The sequence below is a fragment of the Lithobates pipiens genome, unplaced genomic scaffold (assembly GCF_037356315.1).
Source record: "Lithobates pipiens isolate NorthernLeopardFrog02 unplaced genomic scaffold, aLitPip1_a1.2 Scaffold_28, whole genome shotgun sequence".
Lineage (NCBI taxonomy): Eukaryota > Metazoa > Chordata > Amphibia > Anura > Ranidae > Lithobates > Lithobates pipiens.
In genome coordinates, this window is record NW_027507789.1 from 188,679,718 (window position 1) to 188,703,767 (window position 24,050).

At 42.9% G+C, this 24,050-nt stretch overlaps 1 protein-coding gene across 1 annotated transcript in view; it reads right to left on the reverse strand.

Moving 5' to 3' along the window:
* Window positions 1-23,718, reverse strand: part of CD79B (CD79b molecule) — a 49,912-nt gene extending 26,194 nt beyond the window's left edge. Inside the window, exons 1-3 of the mRNA XM_077460159.1 lie at window positions 23,591-23,718; window positions 10,666-10,701; window positions 9,880-9,963 (exon numbers count right to left, since the gene is read on the reverse strand). Of these exons, the coding sequence (XP_077316285.1) occupies window positions 9,880-9,963; window positions 10,666-10,701; window positions 23,591-23,663 (193 nt within the window). The 5' untranslated portion in view covers window positions 23,664-23,718. The remainder of the gene's footprint in view (window positions 1-9,879; window positions 9,964-10,665; window positions 10,702-23,590) is intronic.
* Window positions 23,719-24,050: the final 332 nt, after the last annotated feature.

Sequence of the window (24,050 nt, forward strand, 5' to 3'; positions counted from 1 at the left end):
GGGGGGCGGGGGGGGGGGTCAGTGGTCATAGAACAGTCAGAGGAGAATTTAAAACTTCTCTTAAAAGCTTTAACTAGTGCTCAGCTGGACAGTGATGGAAGTCACAAGATTGCTACATAAAGACTATTGCATTTGCATGTTCGGTGTATTGTAGGAGACCAGATATAGTGAATGGGGGATCCTGGGTCTAGTAAAACTTTAAGTTAAATTTCACATTTTTTTCTATTTTTTTCTTTTTCTATTCAGCCAAAATTTGCTTATACCGGAGCTTATCATTAAGTAGGAATTTGAGCCAGCTTGCATTCTCTGTTTTTGGATTTCTGGAATGGTTATTGCTATATAGTGATTTGAAAATTTATTTTATTTTAAATGCCTCTTAAAGTGGAAGTATCGGCTAAATAGAAGTCTACCTAAAAACACTGCTTCCCTTCCTCCCCCTGTCCGTGCTTGTATACTATTTGTGACTACAAGTGATGTGAGCAAATACCTTTTCTTAAAACTGCTTTGCTTCTGTGTCAGAGACCATTGGACAAAGAGGTTGAAATGCCAGAGCCATGACATAACCCACCTGCTTCTACTGCATCTGTTGTCAGCAGGAGCCACTGCTTCTGCATTACTTGATTCAAGAAAATATGTTTACAACACATCTCTTTATAACTTAGTGACACTGCAAATGTGCTATGAGCTAGAGAGGTAATAATTTAGCAGGGGTTCCCCTGAGGCATCAAAATTATTTCAAGGGTTCCTTTGTATTAAAAAGTTTGAGAGAGGCTGGTATATAGCATAGGTAGGAGGAGGAGAAGCAGTATTTTTAAACGTCTGTTTAACCGCTTCCTGACCGCCTCACACAGATATACCGTGGCAGAAGGCCACGTACAGGCTGCCCTTTAAGAGGTGGCTTGTGGGCGCATGCGTGTCAGGAGCTCTGACTGCGATCGTGGGTCCTGCGAACCCGATGTCCGTGGGGATACCCGTTATCGTCTCACAGTGAAGAACAGGGAGATGCTAATGTAAACAAGCATCTCCCATTTCTACCTAGGGACACTGTCCCTGATCAGCTCTCCCTGTAATCGGGAGCGGTGATCAGTGATGTGTCACACACAGCCCCTCCCCCCCACAGTTAGAATCACTCCCTAGGACACACTTACCCCCCGTCTGCCTTAATGTCGCAGTCACAATAAATATTGCTGATCGCCGCCATTACTAATTAAAAAAAAAAATATCAATAAAAATGCATAAAACTATCCTCTATTTTGTAGACGCTATAACTTTTGCGCAAACCAATCAATAAATGTTTATTGCGTTTTTTTTTTACCAAAAATATGTAGAAGAATACATATCAGCCTAGCCCTAAACTGAGGGAAAAAAAATGTTTTTTCAAAATTTTTTGGGGGGATATTTATTATAGCAAAAAGTAAAAAATAATGTATTTTTTTCAAAAGTGTCAAAATTTTTTTGTTTATAGCGCAAAAAATAAAAACCGCAGAGGTGATAAAATGTGGGGAAAAAAAGGACGTCAATTTTGTTTGGGAGCCACGTCGCACGGCCGCGCAATTGTCAGTTAAAGCGACGCAGTGTCGATTTGCAAAAAGTGCTCTGGTTAGGAAGGGGGTAAATTCTTCCAGGGCTGAAATGGTTAAATAGATGTAGCCTAAACTTATATTTTAAGAATACATGATTTAATTACATGGCAGGAATGATAACTGCCAGGTTCAGATGCCCACATTCCTGGAATTTTCTGTCCCTGAGGGCGATAAGAACTCCATAGTAACAGTCAGCATAGAGATTTGCCAGGCTGCACTCAGCAACTTGCAGTGGGTACACTTGGAAATTCCAAAACATGACTTACATAATGTAATGTTTTTTTTTTTTTTTTTTTTTTTTAACACACTGAGCACAATTAAGTACACATTCCCCAGTAAAGTATTAATGGTGCACCAAATTGAAAATTCTGGACCGAAATTTAAAATTCAGGATGCACTTGTCCAAAAAAATTTTTTTTATATCGCCTATCTAATGTTTAACTACTGTTTGACAGTACACACTTCCTTACTGTTTAAGTTTTCCGAGTAATGTTTGTATCACATGCAGTTACAGATATATGCAAGTGGAATTTTCCATAAATGGTTTTCACTTTTTGTATACATATGAAACCTTAAAGTGGTATTGAACCCAAAAACAAGAAATAATTATATTGCAGTCTGACAATTATTATCTCTGGTTGCTACATTAGTTTTTATTTTTTTTTCCCTTGTGATCTGCCCAGTAAGTCTATTATTTTTAAGTGAAAGTTGCATGGTTGAGACAACTCTGCTTACAACTGTCAGCTTTATTCATTTATCGCAAAAGGGAAAAACTTGTTGATGTAACTACACTTGACCATTGGGCGCTTAAACCCCCTTCCTAACCAGACCAATTTTCAGCTTTAGTGCTCTCACATTTTGAATGACAATTACTCAGTCATGCAACACTATACCCAGGGCAGGACTTAGGGTGGTGGGGGCCCCTGGGCTTGAGTCACTTTCGGGCCTTACCTTCTATACATTACCGTATTTATTGGCGTATAACACACACCCCAAGTTTAGGAGGGAATTTTAAGGAAAAAAACTTTTAGGAGGGAAGTTTAAGGAAATGCCCATCAATGCAGCCTTATCAATGTCCATCTGCAGCCTTGTCCAGTGTAATTTTCAGCCTTGTCCAGTGTCATTTGCAGCCTTGTCATTGCAGTCTTGAAGTTTAAAAATGGCACCGCTCTCGGGTCCTCTCGGCGGCTCTCGGGTCCTCTCTCAGTCCCGAGAGTAGCCGAGTGTACTCGGCTCAGCTCACATTCATGGCCAGTCAATGTGTTATGTCCATCATAGGGCAGGACTGGGCGTGACTGTGAGTGGAGCCGAGCCCGCGGGGCCCCCTATTGGGTGGGACCCATGGGCTTGAGCCCAGTCAAGCCCAATGGTAAGTCCAGTCCTGACTATAGCTATATAAACTTTTTGTCCTTTTTTTCACATAAATAGAGCTTTCTTTTGGTAGTATTTAAAGCGGGACTGTACTGCGGAAAAAAAAATTAAAAGCCAGCAGCTACAAATACTGCAGCTGCTGACTTTTAATAAATGGACACTCACCTGTCCCGGGGTCCAGCGATGGCGGTAGCGGAGGCCGATCGATCGCTCGGCTTTCGGCTGCTGCCGTCACAATTCTAGGTGAGGGAATCAGGAAGTGAAGCAAAGCGGCTTCACTTCCCGGTTCCCTACTGCGCATGCGCGAGTCGCGCAGCGCAATAGGAATGGTCCACACTGTCTCTGGGACTCGTGTGTGTCCCAGCAGACAGCGCGCAGGGACAGGAAGAGGCATAGGCTCCCGTGGGAGTCTATGCCTGGAAGTGGGTGTAAATACCTGTCTTTGACAGGTATCTGCACCCCCTCCCCCTTGAAAGGTGCCAATTGTGACACCGGAGGGGGGGAGAGTTCCGATCAGCGAAAGTTCCACTTTAGGGTGGAACCCTGCTTTAATCACCACTGGGTTTTCAATTTTTTGCGCTATAAAAGAAAAAGACAGAAAGTGATGTAAACAAATGCATTTTTATTCGTTTCTGTTATACATTTTGCAAATTGGTCATTTTTCTTCATATATTTTGGCCAAAATTTATACCGCTACATATCTTTGGTAAAAATAACCCAAATCGGTATATATTATTTGGTCTTTGTGAAAGTTAAAATTGATCACACCTGAAGTAACGACGGCCTATCTCATTTCTTGAGACCCTAACAAGGCAGGAAAGTACAAATATCCCTCAAATTTTGGAAAGTAGACATTCCAAGGTCTTTAGTAAGAGGCATGGTGAGTTTTTTGAAGTTGTAATTTTTCTATTCTAGTTCATTGACGGACACAGCTCCAGTAATCTTGACCGGAGGGTTATTTTACCAACTTCAGGAGAGCACTAGGCAGAACATGTAATACACGTGAAAAACAAAAGAACTTTACAGTTCCGCCCAGGTAGCAGTCCCTCTGGTAATAACCCCTCAGCCTGCTTCCTGCAGCTCAGTTTTTTTTCTGTCTAGTGAAGGAGAAGGACCTAGGCTCCCTGCGGGACCATCGGTCCTGGGATTTTTTCTGGATAAAATGTGTAAAGAAAATGAAAATGCATTTTTTTTACCAAAAGTTACACTCCAAAATAGATTCTCCTACTCCTCCTGAGTACGGCGATACCACATGTGTGAGACTTTTCAACAGCGTGGCCACATACAGAGCACCAACATGCAGGGAGCACCATCAGGTGTTCTAGAGGCATAAGTTTCAAATCTAATTTGACTACCTATTACACTTTTGTGAGGCACTGTATTGGCATGGATGATAGCTGATGTGGCATGGATGAGCATAAATAGGGATGGATGAGCCGGGTACGACTGAGTATAGCTGGGGTGACTAGGTATGGCTAAGTGTGGATGGGATGGCTGAGCATGGATGAGTATGGATGGATGGATAGGTATGCTGAGTATGGTAATAAGTGATATCTGGAGTTTGGCTGTATTTGTAAGTCCATCTAAATCTTCTAGTGCAGGGGTAGGCAACCCCCGGCACTGGTGCCGCAAGCGGTACTCAAAGCCTCTTTTGCTGGCACTCAACTCCCTCCCTATCAGTAGAGCAGTGCAGAGAATTGTCAGTGAGACACTAATGAATTCCATTTTCAGAATTCCCCATGCCACACCTGCACTGAGGGGGAGGCACTGTGCACATAAAGTAAAAGATGGTAAAATTTGGTTCTCTAGCTGTGATCGTCAGCTTTTGTGATGGTGAAGAGATTGGGTGCAGTTTTGCTAGGGAGGGGGTGATCCCTGTTTCCAGGAGGAGGAGGACTGTCTTTGGCCATGGCTAAAGCCAATCACAGTCCTGCTAGCCCCTTCCACCATCTGGAGGAAGATGACTCGCTCGGCTGCCACTGCCAATCTCAGAAAGAAGGGATTTCACTGTGATTCACTGTGCTTGAGAAAATAACAATCAGGTTACAGTTTGTGGAATTACTGTTGAGCTTACTGTTGAGCTTCTGGGAACTTTGTTGAAATATTTCCTGAACCTTTGCATCACTTACTACTAAACCCTTGCACTCTGTGTCTCTTTAAGTCACAGCCAGTATTTAGCGCAATGAAAAACACACCTAAACACTTTTTCTCAGCTGCGGTGGCCCAACTTATGATCCTTCACACCGGACCACTGCTTTCAGAAAATACCCTTGACCTGAGCTTATCCGTTCCAGATTCTTGTATGACATCACATACAAGCAGGTGGACTGGATGTGAGAGTTGGATCAGCAGGATGAGTGTGCCAGGACAGGTAGATGTGTCTTATCTCTGCTTCCTTTCACCACTCTGCATATCACACATATCATAGTTGAGAAGAGGGTACATTGATGCAGCAGATGAGCAGGAGGGTACAGCAGTGGGGAAAATTAGCAAAATGGGTTCAGAGGTGGGACACAAGAGCAGGAGAGTACAGCGGTGGGGCAGAGGGGCAGATGTGCAGGGAGGTACAGTGGTGGGGCAGATGAGCAAGGGGTTTACAGTGGTGGGACAGAAGAGCAGGGGCTTATAGTGGTGGTATTAAAGAAAAAGAAAGCTGGGAACCTGAATAATGGATGGTGCCGCCCAACATGCGGTTACAGTGGTGGGGCAGATGTACAGGGGGTTACAGTAGTGGTGCAGATGAGCAGGGGGTTACAGTAGTGGGGCAGATGTACAGTGGTGAAATGGATATGCAGGAGGGACAGTGATCTGAGGTGTGAAAGTGCATGAATTGGGGCTCATCTAAAGTGTGGAGTTGCAGGAATTGGGGCTGATCTGAGGCGTGAGTGCAGGATGTTAATTTCTCACTACTCAAGTAGTTTACAGCATTTACTTTATAAAAAATCCTTTTCGTGATTGAGAGTGTGAAGTTGAAATTTTTTGTTATAAAATCGGCACTCTCAATTTCTTAATATTGTGCTCAAAAGGTTGCCTACCCCTGTTCTAATGCATCTAATGCCGCGTACACACGATCAGACAAACCGCCAGACTTTGAAGCAGAGGTCCGCCGGACTTTCCAAACGAGCAGACCTTCCCACACATGACCAGACTTTTCCGGTGGACAATCCGCTGAACTATGGTGGGAGTCCGCCGGACTTTTGAAATGAACGGACTTGCCCACACACGGAGGAAAGTCCATTAATTTTGAACGCGGCTCCAGGTAGCCGGGACTAGGGAAGGAGGTCAATGTCACCGCCTCCATTGGCGAGATTGACAGCTTGCTGGCCCCGTCACCTGGTATGGACCTAAAGGGGACCAGTCAGGAAAGGGGTTAGGGACAAGCGAGCGCCCCCTCCTGAGCCATACCAGGCCGCATGCCCTCAACATGGGGGGTGCTTTGGGAAAGGGGGCCCCTGCGGCCCCCCACCCCAAAGCACCTTGTCCCCATGTTGATGAGGACCCTGGCCTTGTCCCATGTTGATGACGGCCCTGGCCGTTGGTTGTCGGGGTCTGCCGGCGGGCGGCTTATCGGAATCCGGGAGCCCCCTTTAATAAGGGGGCCCCCAGATACTGGCCCCCCACCCTATGTGAATGAGTATTGGGGTACCATGTACCCCTACCCATTCACCTGGTGAAAAAAAGTGTAAAGAAAAAAACACAACACATGTTTTTAAAATGTATTGCACAGCTCTGGTGGTCTTCCGTCTTGGGGGGTCTTCTCGCCAGACTCCTCCGCTATCTTCTGCTAGCTCTTTTACTAGCGGAGGAGCCCGGCTTTCTTCTTTGTCATCGCCACCGCCGTCCGGGGGTCTTCTTCCGACTTCGGGGTCTTGTCCCCCTCTTCTGTTCTTCTTGCCGGGCCTCCGCTTTCTTCTTCCAGCTCTTTTACTAGCGGTGGCCCGGTCTTCTGTCGATGTTGCCGCCGCCTTCTCTTCTTCTTCTGTTCTTCTTCTTCCTTGAGATGTTGACTCGACGCTCTCTCTGGCCACAATGACAGGGACGCATTGTGCGGCGACTTATATAGGGACAAGGGGCGGGGTCACGGATGATGTCACATGGTGACTCCGCCCCTTATGATATCACCGTCCCGGAGGATGCTGGGACTGTGACATCATAAGGGGGCGAGGCGGGGACTAAGCCACATCTAAGGGTTGGTAAGCAATATATCATTATATATACATTTTTGTTTAATACCGCTTTAAAGTGTATTCAAACCCTAACAGTTAAACTCTTTTATTTGTTAAATATACCATAGAATATTTATTTTTTATTCTTGTTTGATAAGTGGAAAGCAAATACCGGTTGGTCCTACCAGAATTCTTGGGAGCTCAGAACTTCATGTGCTCTCTGCCTGTTCTGCATTGTCATTAGTTAGTATTGTTACTAGTTTTCTCTGTTGTCCTAAGTTGACAAAGTTGCTCCTCCACAAATACAGCACAAAGAGTGAGTTGTCAGCCTAGGACAAAGGGATGTCACTGTAATGCCACGTACACACGATCGGAATTCCAGCCAGAAAAATACCGATGAGAGCTTTTCATCGGAAAATGCGACCGTGTGTATGCGCCATCGGAATTTAGCTGTCCGAATTTCCGCCAGCCAAAAATTTATAGCATGTTCTCAATTTTCCCGATGGAAAAACTTTCTATCGTAAATGTGTGTATGCAATTCCGACATGCCAAAAATCACGCATGCTCAGATTGAACTACGAGACAGAAGCTATTGGCTACTGGCTATTGAACTTCCTTTTTCTAGTCCTGTCGTACGTGTTTTACGTCACCGCGTTATAAATGATCGGAATTTGGTGTGACCGTGTGTAGGCAAGGCAGCTTGAGCCGAATTCCGTCGGGAAAACCATCAGAGCTTTTTCTGATGAGAATTCCGATCGTGTGTACGCGGCATAAGGATCACGCTAAGGAGAATTTCCCATAGGTAATTCGTCATATCAGTTTGAAGTATTGGCATATTATGAATCATTTTTGCATCACATATCTGTGAGCATTTTTAGTGATTTAAAACAATGTTAAAGGAGTTGTAAGATGTAAAGGCATTCTATGCATTAAGATAAAAAAACTGTGTGTGTGGCAGCCTCCCCAGCACCCTCTAAATAATTACCTGAGCCCCATCCCTCTCCAGCGTTGTTCACGAGTCTCAGCCATACGGGACTCTCCTCCTGATTGGCTGAGACACAGCAGCGGCGCCATTGGCTCCCGCGGCTGTCAGTCAATGTCAGTTAGCCAATCGGGAGAGAGGGAACAGGGCCGGATCGGGCTCCATGTCTAAATGAACAGACGGAGCTGTGACATGGCTCGGGTGCCCCCCATAGCAAGCTCCTTGCTTTGGGGGAACTCAACAGGAGGGAGGGGCCAGGAGCAGTGAAGAGGGACCCGAGAAGAGGATAATCCGGGCTACTCTGTGCAAACCAACTGCACACATGTTTGTTATATAAATATATATTTTTTTTTTTAAAACAAGACTACAATCACTTTAACTTTAGCAACACCATGGAGGGGTTAAAATAGACATTTACCCTAACACTAAAATCTGTAAATCTACAGGCATCCACAATCCTAAACTATCTAGCCCTGTAAAGAAGAAATTGCTATATATCCCTTTTTTAAGCGGTCTGGTCTCCAGTGGCGGAAGCTCTGTGCAGGAGACAGCCGACAACGTTTGTGAAATGCCAGAAAAGGGATATCACCCATAAAGTTACTATGGTGCTTTCGTTGTTAGCTGCCTCCCCTGTACCCGCCTCCACAGAGAAGCCTCTGATGACAGCCTAGCGTGAGACAGGACCGGAATGGCTGCAGAAAAGGAATGTATAGCGATTTTTTTTTTTTTGGTACAGTGCTAGAAAGGTTAGTCTTAGATTGTGGATGCCTGTAGATTTAAAGATTTTATTGTTAGGATGAACTTCTACTTTAACTCCTTAACCACCTCCCACTCGGCCACTGCACATATACGGCCTGGTGGGGGCTTCCTCCTTCTGAGTGGACGTTCAGGAACGTCCTTCAGAAGGAGAGGGATCACGTGGACGTGCCCGCGCGATCCCGATGCGCTTGTGTCACCTGCACATGGCACATCTCAGATCGTCAGGAGGGCTCTGTGACTGGCCTTCCTGATCACATGATGTCCAATCACAGCCATCGTGTGACGTAAATAGAGAGCCGGTTGCTAGGCGATCTGCTCTCTTCTCCTCACACGGAAGTTGTCAGTGAGGAGAGGAGAGCGGATCGCTGCATCCGGCTGGTGATCAATGAGTATGAGCTGTTTTTTTACACACTGATCACCGGCCCAGTGTCCCCAAAATAGTGTCCTCACAACACTGTCACCATACACATGTCCCAACACAGTAAAAACACCTGTCCCCCACATATGTACCAATGATCATTTGCACACATATGTCCGTGATCATCTGCGCACATCTGTACATGATCATCTGCGTACATATGTCCGTGATCACACAAGCCAATTATTATACACTTAACGGGAATTTTATTTACCAAAGACATGTAACAGAATACATTTTGGCTTAAAGGTATGACTAAATTAGATTTTATTGAATTTCTTTTAAAATAGAAAGTAGAAAATATTGTTTTTTTTTTTTTTTTTAAATGGCGCTCTTTTTTTCGCTCATATATCGCAAAAAATAAAAAACTGAGTCGTGATTAAATACCACCAAAATAAAGCTCTATTTGTGTGAACAAAATGATAAAAACATCATCAGGGTACAGTGTTGCATGATCGCGCAATTCTCACTGAAAGTATGAGAGAGCTGAAAGCTGAAAATTGGCCTGGGAAGGAACGTGTGCTGCAATTGAGTACTCTACAAGGCATTTCTGAGAGTTGCACATTTCATTATTTTGCATGCCAAATAAGTGTTTCTTACTGTCTGTAGGCCAGGGAACAGGTTTGTGGATTGCAAGGAGTAATGGTTTTGTTGTTTCTGGACATGTAGTTGTATTTGCAGGACCTGTGTGAATAAAATTGAAAAAAGTCAAAGAAATTACAGGTGTCTTTTTTTTCACTGTATATAAAGGCAACTCTTTTTTTTTTTTCTTCTTTTTAGCTTTGAATGGAATGAGGAAGAGTTACAAACCCCTCTTGGAGTTTTAACTCATTCCTAGTAACTCATTTTCCCCAAGGCAGAAAATGAGAAAAAAAATAACCACAGAATTTTAAACCGGTCACCAGAGCAAGAGGTGAGGGGAAATGGGGCAAATGTTCTGGTGACAAGTATCCAAGTGTCATTCAATTTAGGAAGGTTTCCTCTCACTCCTGTTGAATCTCCAGGACAAGAAGTAAGAGGAAATCTATCCAAAAAAATAAAAATAAAAGTTGTGGCTATACATACACATTAACTCACTCAAAAATATTTTTTGCAGAATTAGAAAAAGTGTGATTTTAGAGCATACTGCGGTCGAACATATCACTTCCAACTGAGATGCTATTCATTAAACTCAGCAAAACTGTTCATTGGGCCCCAAGAAATTTTTTAAATTTTGCACTTTTTTAAATGTTTTTGTTAAATAATAATAATGGTTAATAAAAAAAAAAGTACGACGTGAAGGGAGAAGGAGGCAGTAATTCGGGCTGATTAGAGTAAGCTCATCCTTTTGATCTGCAGATGAATGAAACAGACTAGATACAAATTAATAAAAAAGATTGGTATTACCTGGGCTTGCAGTTCCCACTGCTCGGTCGCCATGCTCTGAAAAAAAGAATAGGTAAAAGATTTGCACCAAACTCATGCCATCTTTAAAGCTTTTGTCTTGTTACAATCCAACCATACAATCTATCAACATGTAGTGGAAAGACCTACCTGATTAGACACAGATTGGTTGGATAGTTTAGGTCTGGCCTAATATAATTATAGTTTTGGTAACTTTAAACCTATTTGTACAAAAATTGTACAGTTGGATTGTAATGTGTAAGGTGAGATTATTATTATTATAACAACACAGGTTTTGTAGAGAATGTCATAAAAGATAAGGTATACGTTAATCCTGACTCAAACTGTAAAATGTAATCTTTCCCCTCAAAATGACACTTAACCTCCCCTCAACAACTTACTTTAATATTGAACTTTAAGAGTTAGGCTTTATGTACACAGGATATTTTACAACCTCCCCTGAACGATTTAACTTGACAGATAGTAACTGACGTTTAAAAACGTCCCTTTTGCCACGCTTACATGTAGCATTTTTTTTCCCCAAAAAGACAAAAATTAAAACCGCCTGTAAATGAAAAGCGGCTACCGCCTTTACATGCGTTTACAAGCTGTTACAGGCGTTTGCCGTTTCAAATGCCTCTGAAAATCTGTTCTGAATGCATTTTTTTGCTTTCCAAAAAATGCTTCTAAACTCAACTGTCTAGAAACTACTATAAACGACCCCGTGTACATGTTCTGATACGATAACATAGAGGAGAGTTCAGGGCAGCGGAAAAAAAAAACTAACTGCTCCTAAATGTCTGTTTACCAGCAGCAGTGTACATGAAGCCTTAACTTTATCCAAACACTTAAGCATTAACCACTTCAATACCGGGCACTTAAACACCTTCTTGCCCAGACCAATTTTGAGCTTTCAGCGCTGTCGCACTTTGAATGACAATTGCGTGGTCATGCTACACTGTACCCAAATTAAATTTTTATCATTTTTTTCCCACAAATAGAGCTTTCTTTTGGTGGTATTTGATCACCTCTACGGTTTTTATTTTTTGCGCTACAAATAAAAAAATACCGAAAATTTTGAAAAAAAAAAATGTTTTTTTTTGTTTCAGTTTCAAAACGTTGTAAATAAGTAAGTTTTCTCCTTCACTGATGGGCACTGATGGGGCTACACTGATGGGCACTGATAAGGCGGCACTGATGGGCACCAATGATGTGGCACCAATGAAGTGGCACTGATGAGGTGGCATTGATGGACACTGATATGTGGCACTGATAGGCGGCACTGATGGGCGACACGGATGGACACTGATAGGTGGCACAAATTGGCACTGATAGCTGGCACTGATTGGCATGGATGGGCGGCACTGATTGGCATGGATGGGCGGCACAGATGGGCATGGATAGGCGGCACAGATGGGCATGGGTGGGCACTGATAGGCGGCACAGGTGGGCACTCATAGGTGGCACAGGTGGGCACTCATAGGTGGCACAGGTGGGCAGTCATAGGCGGCACAGGTGGGCACTCATAGGTGGCACAGGTGGGCACTCATAGGTGGCACAGGTGGGCAGTCATAGGCGGCATTGGTGTTATACTGTACTAATGGATGCCAATCAGTGCCAAACAATAATGCATGCCAATCAGTAATGCCCATTGTGGGCACTGATTGGCATCCATTATGGGCACTGATTGGCATCCATTGTCAGACGCGAGTGAGGAAAAGCCGATCACTGGCTCTTCCCATTTACACTGTGATCAGCCGTGATTGGACATGGCTGATCACGTGGTAAAGAGTCTCCGTCGGAGACTCTTTACCGAGATCGTAGTTGCCGGGTGTCAGACTGACACCCCGCAACAATGATCGCCGCAATGCGCGCCCCCGGGGGCGCGCAGCGGCTCATAATCCTGATCACATCATATGACGTCCAATCAGGATTATGAAACCACTTTGCCACCGTCAATTGCCTATAGGGCGGGCGGCAAGTGGTTAAAATTGATGTAAACTGAAAACCTGTTTTTAATATGTTTGGTATCATTCTTCGCAATACACATGTTGCTTAAAGCAGAGTTCCACCCAAAAATTGAACTTCCACTTTAAGCGAAGGTGACCCCCTGACATGCCACATTTGGCATGTGATTTTTTTGGGGGGAGTGGAAATCCTCTCTTTAGAGGGTTCCAGCTCCCACTTCCTCCCGGGGCACCGTGGCACCAGAAGAAAGTTCACCTCTCCCCCCTCCCTCTCGGCAATCATCTGGGACACATCTCAGGTCCCAGATGATTGCCCGGCCAGTCACAGCGTGCAGCGTGGCTCACGCCCACAGTGACAATGCCGGCGCCGCAATGAGGAGGGGGAGACTAGCGGGGCTTTGTTCCCCCACATCGCTGGACCCTGGGACAGGTAAGTGTCCAATTATTAAAAGTCAGCAGCTGCAGTATTTGTAGATGCTGACTTTTAACTTTTTTTTTTTTTTTTGTTAGAACTCCGCATTAAGCAAATAGTTTTTTGTGAATTAGTTACTTGTTTCTTACTTGGAGATCCTGTCTGTAACAGTGCTTCAACGCTTCCTGTTGAAGGCTGACAATGCTAAGCTACTGGCTCACAATTAAACACAGCATTGTCAGCCTACCATGTTTGCTTCTTTAAATGGCCTTTGGGTTGCCTATCAAGTCTATCAGATAGGCAGGCCAATAATCGACTGAAGGAGTTTGCACAGTGGGCTGATTATACTGTTATCAATTGCAAATCAACAGCTTAGCATTGTCAGTCTGAAACAGGAAGTGCTATTAGTGGCAGGATCTCCAGGTAAGAAACAGCAATTGACAGCAGCATTGCCAGCCTGCAGTGAGAGCAAACCAATGGGCAACTAAAGGAGTGGTAGGCTGACAATATTGCATCTAATTGCAAGCCATTGGCTTAACATTGTTAACCTGCAATAGGCAATGCAGGATATCCAGATAAGAAACTTTGTAATTTATTAAAAAAAAAAAAAACAATTTGTCCCACAGCAAACAAGTCGTCCCACAGCACATCACCGATCAGGGTAAAGAGCCATTGGCATTGGCCCTTTACCACGTGATCGGCTGTGTCCAATCACGGCTGATCACAACTATAAACAAAGACTGGTAACTCACTGTTACCAGCTTCATCTCCTTACACACAGATCCTGTGTGAGGAGAAGCATCCAGCAAAAGTGAGTTACAGCCATCAGTGCAGCCTATCAGTGTACTTGTCACCGCATCCACCAGCACAGCCTAATCAGTGTACCTGCCATTGCAGCCATCAGTCCAGCCTACCAGTGTACCTGTCACCACAGTCTTCAGTGCAGTCTATCAGTGTACCTGTCACAGAGCCGCCATCACTGACGCCCATCAGCAGTTTACCCATCATACAGCGGTAAGAGGCAATGCTGTTAATGCAGGATATCCAGGTAAGAAGCTTTGCAACTGACTCAAAAAAAGTAATTTGTTTAAGAAACCTGTGTACAGCAAGGAGTGATGCCAAGCATGGTTAAATATAGGTTTTGAGTTTATATAAACATAAAGAAAGTCCCTTTACTGATATAAAAAAGTTGTACTTTACCTTTTCCATTTGGCCATTTATAATGCATATATCACTTATCACAAGTCCATGCAAAGACCCACCGCCTTTCTAAAATTTATGTCATCATTGCCCTTATCTACCAGCAAGGATCTCCACCAGAAAAGATTTGCTCTGAATCTGTGAGCAGACTTCATGAGCGCCATTTGCCTGAGAACATTCCACCCACAGAAAGAGGCCGAAGACACCGAAAAAGATATCGGGTAAACGGCACAGGGGCAGTTAGGAAAGACACCAGTTTTCATTGTCCCCAGTGTCCCTCCCAACTGGGTTACTAACTTGTTAGATAAAGTGCCCATATTTCTAATAGCCTACCATTTCCCCATTGTGCGCTGATCATTTGCCTGCTGCCTTCCGCCTTAACTGACCCTGGCCTGTTTATTGAAAGTGCCTCTGCCTGCCATCTGGATTTCTTATCAACCATGTTTCTGCCTTCCATTGGAACTGACCTTGGCCTGTTATTGACCGTTTTTTTTACCTGCCACTTGAAATTATCTTTTGCCCTGCTACTGTAGTAGTTGGATTCAAGCTAACACAGGGGTCTCACATATGTGAGAGGCTTCAGAGTAGTGTTCAGAGTTAAGTAAAACAGTTTTTGGTTTTCTCCGGGATTTGTAATTCCTTGATCAGGGTCTGGAGGCTTCAAAGTGATTTGGTGGGAAGAAGCCTCTATGCCTGTGCCCTAAGACTGATGTTTCTGCTTTCTGCTAAATACTTGGGCTGTGCTGAGCACATCTCTGCCTGCTTTCTGTAATGATTCAAACTTTTAATGGACCATGTTTCTGTCTGCTGCCTGGACCAATACTTTGGCTGTGCTGACTAAATTTCTGCCTGTAATAACCCAGGACTTTTTATGGACCATGTTCCTGCCTGCTGCTTGGATGTCAGCCAGCTCCCTGTACTAAACCTTGCCTGTTTATGGACCAAATTCCTCCCTGCTGTCTGGATGATTTCTATGGCTGTTGCTGACCACATCTCTGCCTGCTTCCTGGACCAATGCTCCCCTCTGTGGACAACCGCTATACTAAGACCACAGGTAATGTTTTGTTTACTCTTTGTTTAGCTAGGCTATGGAAAAGTCTCACACATGTGATATTGCCATAGTCAGTAGGAGTAGCAGAATGTATTTTTGGGTGTAAGTCTTTGTGTCCATGCTGTGTGTTAAAAATATCTTAAAAATGTACCACTTTGTTTTCAAAATGTGCTAACTTTGTGGGTGTTTCCATTGTTCTGGTGCTCCAGGGCCTTCAAAGTGTGATAGGTAGTCAGGAAATTAGATGTCTCTAGAACAATTGAAGGTCCTCCTTGGATGTTGGGCCTCTCTATGTTGCTAGGCTGTGAAAAAGTCTCATGCATATAGTAGAATGCATTTTGGACTTTAATTCTTGGTATGTTCATGCTGCGTGTTAGAAATACTGTATCTTATAAATTGACAACTTTACGTAAAAGAAAAAAAAAAAAAAAAAAAGAAAACTTGTTGACAGTGACATGTTCCAAAAACTCATCATGCCTCATAGCATATACATTTTGGTGTTTGCTTTGGGCCTTCAAAAGTGTGATCGATAGTGTGAAAATGTAATATGTAATTTATGACCCCAGAACACCTGAAGGTGCTCCTTGGATGTGTGGCCAGGCTGTGGAAAGGTCTCACACATATGGTATCGCCATACTCAGGAGGAGTAGCAGAATGTATTTTGGGGTGTAATTCTTGGTATGTACATGCTATCTGTTAGAAATGTATTTATAAATTGACAACTTTGTGTACAAAAAAGTGTATTTCATTTTCTTTCCACGTTTTCCAAACACTTGTGAAAAAAATTACTTGTTCAAAAACTCATTATGCCTCATAGAAAATACATTGGGGTGTATGCTTTACAAAATGTGGTCATTTTATAGGTAATTCTATTGTCCAGGAGTTCCTGTCCCTTTAAATATGTGATAGGTAGTCAGGAATTTAGATGTGTAATTTATGCCCCTAGAAGGTACTTTTGGATGTTGGGCCTCTGTATGTGGCTGGACTGTGCAAAAGTCTCACAAGTGGTATCGCAATACTCAGGAGGAGTAGCAGAATGTATTTTGGAGTGTAATTCTTGGTACGTACATGCTATGTGTTAGAAATATCTTATAAATTGTCAGCTTTGTGTGAAAAAAAATAATAATTTTCCTTCCACATTTTCCAAAAACTTGTGGAAAAAAATGACTCATTCGGCCTCAAAGAAAATACATTGGGAAGTTTGCTTTCCAAAAAGTGGTCATTCAAAAATATAATAGGTAGTCAAGAAATTAGATGTGTAATTTATGCCCTAGAACGCTTGAAGGTGCTCCTTGGATGTTGGATTAACCCATGAAAAAGTCTCATACATGTGGGATCTCCATACTCAGGAGCAGTAGCAGAATGTTTTTTGGGGTGTAATTGCAAGTATGCCTATGCTGTGTGTGAGAAGTCATTTGTTAACCACTTCAGCCCCGGAAGCATTTGCCCCCTTAATGACCAGGCCATTTTTTGAGATACAGCCTTGCATCACTTTAACTGACAATTGCGCGGTCGTGCGACAATGTAACCAAACAAAATTGATTTCCCTTTTTTTCCACAAATAGCGCTTTCTTTTACTGGTATTTGGTTTTTGGTTTTTAAATTTACGCATAATAAACAAAAAGTGTGATAATTTTGAAAAAAACACAATATTTTTTACTTTCTGCTATTATAAAAAAGAAAAAAAAACACATTTCTTAATCAGTTTAGGTTGATATGTATTCTTCTACATATCACAATAAGCATATATTGATTGGTTTGCGCAAAAGTTATAGCGTCTACAAACTAGGGGATAGATTTATGGCATTTGTATTATTATTATTACTTTTGACACTTTTTTGGCACCATTGACATTTATACAGCGATCAGTGCTGAAAATAGCCACTGATTACTGTATAAATGCCATTGGCTGAGAAGAGGTTAACACTAGGGGCGATCAAGGGGTTAAATGTGTGTCCTAGGGAGTGTTTCTAAGGCCCCTTTCACACTGGGGTGCTTTGCAGGCGCTATAGCGCTAAAAATAGCACCTGCAAAGCGCCCTCAAAGAGCCGCTGCTGTGTCTCAAGTGTGAGGGCTTTCGCAGTGAAGTGGTAGGCTGGCAGGACGCTAAAAAAAGTCCTGCTAGCAGCATCTTTGGAGCGTTGAAGGAGCGGTGTATACACTGCTCCTTCACCGCTCCTGCCCATTGAAATCAATGGGGCAGCGCGGCTATACCGCCTGCATAGCGCTGCTGAAGCAGCACTTTGCAGTGGTTTTAATCCTTTCTCGGCCGCTAGCAGGGGTAAAAGCGCCCCGCTAGCAGCCCAATAGTGCTACAAAATTGACAGTAAAGCGCCGCTAAAAATAGCAATGTTTTACTGCCGGCACACCCACTGCCCCAGCATTAAAGGGGCCTAACTGGGGGGGGGGGGGGGGTAGGACTGCCTGGAGGAGGAGACCGATCGCTGTTTATAACCAGTATGAAGTAAACAACAAGTTCCTCAGATTGGGACTTTAAACGGACCACAAACAGTATTATAGTAAAAATATATATAAATTTATTGAATATTGATATAAATATATAGAGATATAAATTTATAGAACCACCTGGCAGACACAAACAGCCACACCATTCCATCTCAGCTATAAGATCAATAGGACCTGTCCAGCCATCAGGTAGACTCATGTAACAACATGTAACCTGTAAGGCTGCGTACACACGCGGGGACTGTTCGCCCAACTTTGTCCGTCAAACAGTTTCGGCAAACAGTCCGCTCAAAATTAGCATGGACGGACATGGCCACACACGACGGACGAACAGTTTGCTGAAACCGTGCGCGATGACGTGAACGGCACGTACGACGGGACGAAAAATACGACGTCCTATACACTGCATTATAACTTTCGGCGTGAAAATCCTTTCTGAGCATGCGCGCAACTTTGTTTGACGAACAAGCCTACACACGAGCGGACTGTTCGCTGAAACAAGGTTTCAGCGGACAGTTTTTCGGAAATTCCGAAAAACCTTGTTCGTCAAACTGTCCGCTGAAACTGTCCGCTGAAAGCCCACACACGAGCGGACTGTCCGCCCAAACACTGTTCAGCGGACAAAGTTGGGCGAACAGTCCGCCCGTGTGTACGCGGCCTAACAGTTTGGACGTTTGGATCCAACACACAGATTCTACTCCATACTGACCCGATTCGTGTTTGTGGGGAACAAGGACTATATTTTTCCTCTAGAGTCACTGTCAATATATACCACAAACTTTGTAGTGGGACTACTTTGTCCTATGTGCATCATTGGATGTCGCCATCTCCCTGGTCTGATGCCTGTGCGCTGCTCTGACAGACATAGCTCTCTTTTCATTATTGAGTTATGATCTCTCTCTGTATGAGTGGAGCATCAACATTTGGGATATAAGCTACAGATTTGGAACTCGTAAGCCCTCTGTCCCTGAAGATCTGCATTTTGTTTTTTCAAAAGGCATTGGACGTTCTGTCGGTCTGACAGGTTTTGGGCTTTCTTCGTTGCTGTTTGCATTTCTGTTCCCAATATATGTGTTTATTCCCACTCCTGTGTCGTTGATTGGTATTAATGTTCAAAATATTTATATATATTTTTACTATAATACTGTTTGCGGTCCGTTTTAAAGTCTCAATCTGACGAAGCAGTTTTTTACTCTGTTTTGGGGATGTGGTCCACAATCAGTATAGTCAGCTAGTTGCAGCAAAGAGCCTATGTATAACCAGTATGAACAGCAGATCTGTCTCCCCTGCTGACATAATGGAGATCTGTCTGTTTACATTGACAGACCTCCGTTCTGTCTCTCTCAGGAGTGATCGCGGGGTGCCCGGCAGACATCGCGCCTCCTATACTCTTTAAAGCGCCTATCATCTATTAAGGATCATTGCCCTGCATCATATATGGGTTGTTACCTTGTTCACAATGTATCTATTATTGCGTATACATTATGTGACTGTTATCCGACATTTGGTTTGTTATCATGTTATCATCTATTGTTTACCAATAAAAGGATTTTTTACAACGGTGACTGATCCTTTGGCCCCACCTACCAACCTCATTCAAAGTCCCAAAACCCATCCTTTTTATACCCCTTAAAGCACCCACCGTACAGTTACGGCGTTTCACACAAGGGAGCCAACTTGCTGCCATATAACGACGGCAGCTGGTCGCCAACTGGTTAATATGATATAAAATATATAAAATGTCTTAATTTTCTAAAAAATTTTGAAAAAAATTACAACTTCAAAACACTCAAGCCGCGTACACACGGGCGGACTGTCTGTCCAACTTAGTCCGCTGAAACACAATTTTTTCACAATCTCGTGTCTTTTTACGCTTATATTGCAGGAGGAAAAAAAAACAGTGGTGATTAAATACCATCACAATAAAGCTCAACCTGTGTCAAAAACATGATAAAAATTTTGTTTTGGGTACAGTGCTGCGTGGCTGAGTAATTGTCATTCAAAGTATAAGAGTACTGAGAACTACTGCTTTGTATCCTCTGTGGGTAGCACATGGAAGGATTTGATTGCAGGACATCAAAATACACTTGTCTTAGTGTCAACTATCAATGGCCGGGATTAGAGGGGGCGCATGAACTTAAAGGCTGATCTCCTGTAACAACCCTTAAGCGTATGTAAAGCCCAAAATGTATTTTTTTGAATAGAATACAGAAGCGCTGGGGACGCTCGCTCGTCCCCACCCCCTTTCCTGACCGGCCGGGCTGTGTGCTTAGATAAGGGTCTGGTATGGACTTTGGAGGGACCCCCAAGTTGTTTTTTCAGCGTAGGGGTTCCCCTTTAAATCCATACCAGGCGGGGCTCGCGAGGTGTCAATCTCGCCGATGGAGGCGGCGTCATTCACTTCCCTCGCTAGTCCCGTCTATAGAATATTTTAAAAAAAGTCACAGTTATTTTGCTGAGTAACTAATTACTTTACTTTTTCAATGTAGTAACTGAGTTACTAACGCAATTACTTTTTGGGAGAAGTAATTTGTAACTTAACTAATTACTTTTTTAAAGTAAGATGACCAACACTGGTGGTCAACCAGGTAAATGAAGAAGTAAAATTCGCAGAACGGTCACAGAGAGCAAAAAAAGCTTGACAAAGGATATAACCCTTCCCTGCTTTATTAAAATGTAAAGAATAAAAAAATAATTGACCTTACATAAACATTAAGCCCTTGCATGTATTTAAATGTTAACCCTTTCAAATTTCAACAAAGGCACAATGCCACCCAGAATCAATGAAAAGTAATAATGATTGCCATTATTCACCCCAAAGGTGTTCTATCGGGTTGAAGTCAGGAGACCGTGCAGGTCAGTCAAGTTCCTCCACCCCAAATTCTCTCACCCATGTCTTTATGGACCTTGCTTTGCGCACTAGTTCAAATCATTTGGGGCCATTATGGTGTGGGTGTTTTTTTCAGGGATTGGGTTTGGCTCCTTAGTTCCAGTAAAGTGATACTAAAGTTACTCTTCTCGGGTCCCTCTTCGGTGCCCTTGGCCCCTCTCTCCTGTCGAGTGCCCCCCACAGCAAGCAGCTTGCTATGGGGCACCAAAGCTTAGCCGCAGCTCCCTGTGTCCCTCTCTCCTCATTGGCTGACTGACAGCAGCGGGAGCCAATGGTGCCGCTGCTGTGTCTCAGCCAATCAGGAGGGAAAGTCCCAGACGGCCGAGGCACTGGTGGACATCACTGGATCTAGATGGGGCTCAGATAAACATTAGGGGGGCTGAGGAGGGTGCTGCACACAGAAGTTTTTTTTTTATCTAAATGCATTAAGATAAAAAACCTTCTGCCTTTACAACCACTTTAAGGTGAAGCATACCAAGACATTTTGGACAATTTCATGCTCCCAAATTTATGGGAACAGTTTGAGGATGGCTCCTTCCTGTTCCAACATGACTGCACACCAGTGCACAAAGCAAGGTCTATAAAGACATAGATGAGCGATTTTGGGGTGGAGGAACTTGCCTGGTATGCACAGTCCTTACCTCAACCCGATTGAACATCTATACCTCGTGGACAGCCTTCCCAGAAGAGTTGAAGCTGTTATAGCTGCAATGGATGGGCCAACTCAGTATTGAACCCAACGGACTAGGCAGGTGTCCCAATACTTTTGACAATATAGTGTATATTTCTTCGGAGAATCCTTTCGCACATATTTTAAAGCAATCACTATTCATTTTTTTATTCTTTTCATTGATTGTGGATTGCGTTGTCACTTTATTGAAATTTGAAAGCTTCATAATATTTTTTCACACTTTTTGCACATATTCAACTTTTTTTCAGCACAGTCATTATTATATTGACAAGTCTAGCAAAGTCATTTTCAAACTTGCAGCTCAATTGCTTGCTATCTGGGCTATTGAATACAGCACTTCCAGAAATTGAGTATGCATGTCAATGCATGGAGAGAAGATAACGATTAAGCACTTTCCGACCAGCCACTGCAGTTGTACTACGGCAGAATGGCATGGGCAGGATAATCTCCGTTATGATACGTCGCTCCTTCTGGTGGCCACTAGGGGGAACGCCTGCAGCTCGCCCCAGAGCCAATGCGAGTGTGGCTCCTGCGATCACTCGCAACACGGAAAGAACTAGGATCTATGTGTGTAGACACGCATATAATGGTTCTCTGAGGGCGATCTGTCATCTCCCCTAGTTAGTCCCCTCCCCCTTCAGTTAGAACACACACTAGGGAACACCATTATCCCCTTGATCGCCCCCCTAGTGTTAACCCCTTCACTGCCATTGACATTTTTACAGTAATCAATGCATTTTTATAGCACTGATCTGTATCCTCCTGTATGGTCCCAAAAATGTGTCAAAATTGTCCAATGTGTCCGCCATAATGTCACAGTCACAATAAAAATATCGCAGATCACTGCCATTACTAGTAAAAAAAAAATGATAATAAAAATGGTATAAATCTGTCTCCTATTTTGTAGACGCTATAACGTTTGCGAAAACCAATCAATATACGCTTATTGCGATTTTTATTACCAAAAATATGTAGAAGGCCTAAACTGAGAAAAAAAATTAGCTTTTTTTTTTTTTTTTAAAAAGGGGGTATATTTATTATAGCAAAAAGTAAAAAATATTGTGTTTTTTTCAAAATTGTAACTCTTTTTTTGTTTATAGCGCAAAAAATAAAAACCTCAAAGATGATCAAATATCACCAAAAGAAATCTCTATTTGTGGGAAAAAAAGGACGTCAATTTTGTTTGGGTATAACGTCGCACGACCGCGCAATTGTCAGTTAAAGCGACGCAGTGCCAGATCGCAAAAAGTGCTCTGGAAGGGGGTAAAATCTTCCAGGGCTGAATCAACACATCCCCTATGTAGGGCTAAAGTTCATCTATTTTTTAAATCGGCATTGTATCTGAACTTATTGTAGATAATACAATACAGTTCTGCCTTGCTGCTCCAATAGACTTCTAGACATGGCTCATCTGCTTCCTCTTTCACACAGATGTGCAGGAAATGGTATTTTCACAGAATAGTCACCGTTTGGCTCTACTCTTGTAAACAACTTTTCCTTGTGCACAGGTCTGAATAGGCAACGTCAGATATATATTGCTAAAATACCGGCATACAGATTAGATTGCATAAACCTGCATATTGATTGAAATGTAAAAAAAGGCCACAGTCCTGTAGGTGCTCTTTGACAGAACACTAGTGACGAATTGTGAACTGTCAACTTCTCCAGATAATATAGTCAAGATTTTTTAAGAAATGTAGTCCTATTTTTAAATTAGGATATGGTGTGCTACTGGTTGAACTAAAATTTGACCAGTTCAAAGGAGACTCCTTTTGGTAGTCATTGCATTTTAAGGCTTTAATATCAGATTTCTCCAGAAGGTAAAATCTGTAACTAGATTTGTCTATCAACCTCGGGACCTCTGTGTGTTTCTACAGCGACCTTGGCACATGGAAGTTAGGTTTTTATTTTCTCAAACTCCCCTTTAAAAGCACAATCTTTAACTATGTGGAATATAACAATTTTTCTGATAATATTTTCAGCTGAATCAGTAAATAAAAATGAAGCCAGTACTAAACAATTACATTCTATACCTTTAAAGTAGAAGACTGATTTAACAAGGTTGTACAAAGAGCAGCGTGTACAATAACCCACAGCACCTAGATTTCATCTTCTATCTTAGAACCCTAAGAGGTGAGTGCAGATTGGTTGCAGTGGATTATTGCATGTGGTACATTCCTCTTTTCCTTCCTAAACACAGGACTCTATCCATTCAGAGACAGTGATTTTCAATAAATAAATAGCCACCTACCTATGATGAAAATGGCAATAAAGATGACAGACAACGTGGCCTCTGGTATGTTCATCATGAATTGTCCCCACATTCAGTTTGTTGTGCATGAATTTAGATCATTCTCAAGAGACCAGCAGGGAAGAGGCTGGGCAGGGGGCACTATGCAAATACTTCAGGGTAGGAACTTCCTCCGGCAACTGACAGGGTCTGTGGAACCAGGCATATTTACCTAGGGGCGCTTAAGCAGAACAAACCTTTCAAGCACAAAGAATTCAATTTTCAGTACAGTTCTAAAACTTAATGCGCATCTGGTATATTTATCCTGGGTTCTTATTTTAGAGTTACATAATTACTATCCAGATTTAGGCAAGATTTCTAGTGAAGCTCATGGTGTTTATTAAAATAGCAAAAAGAAATCCAAGGTGCTTTTCTTAGCCATGTAGGTTGATGCTAAACGTACAGCTGTTTCTTGGCTCTG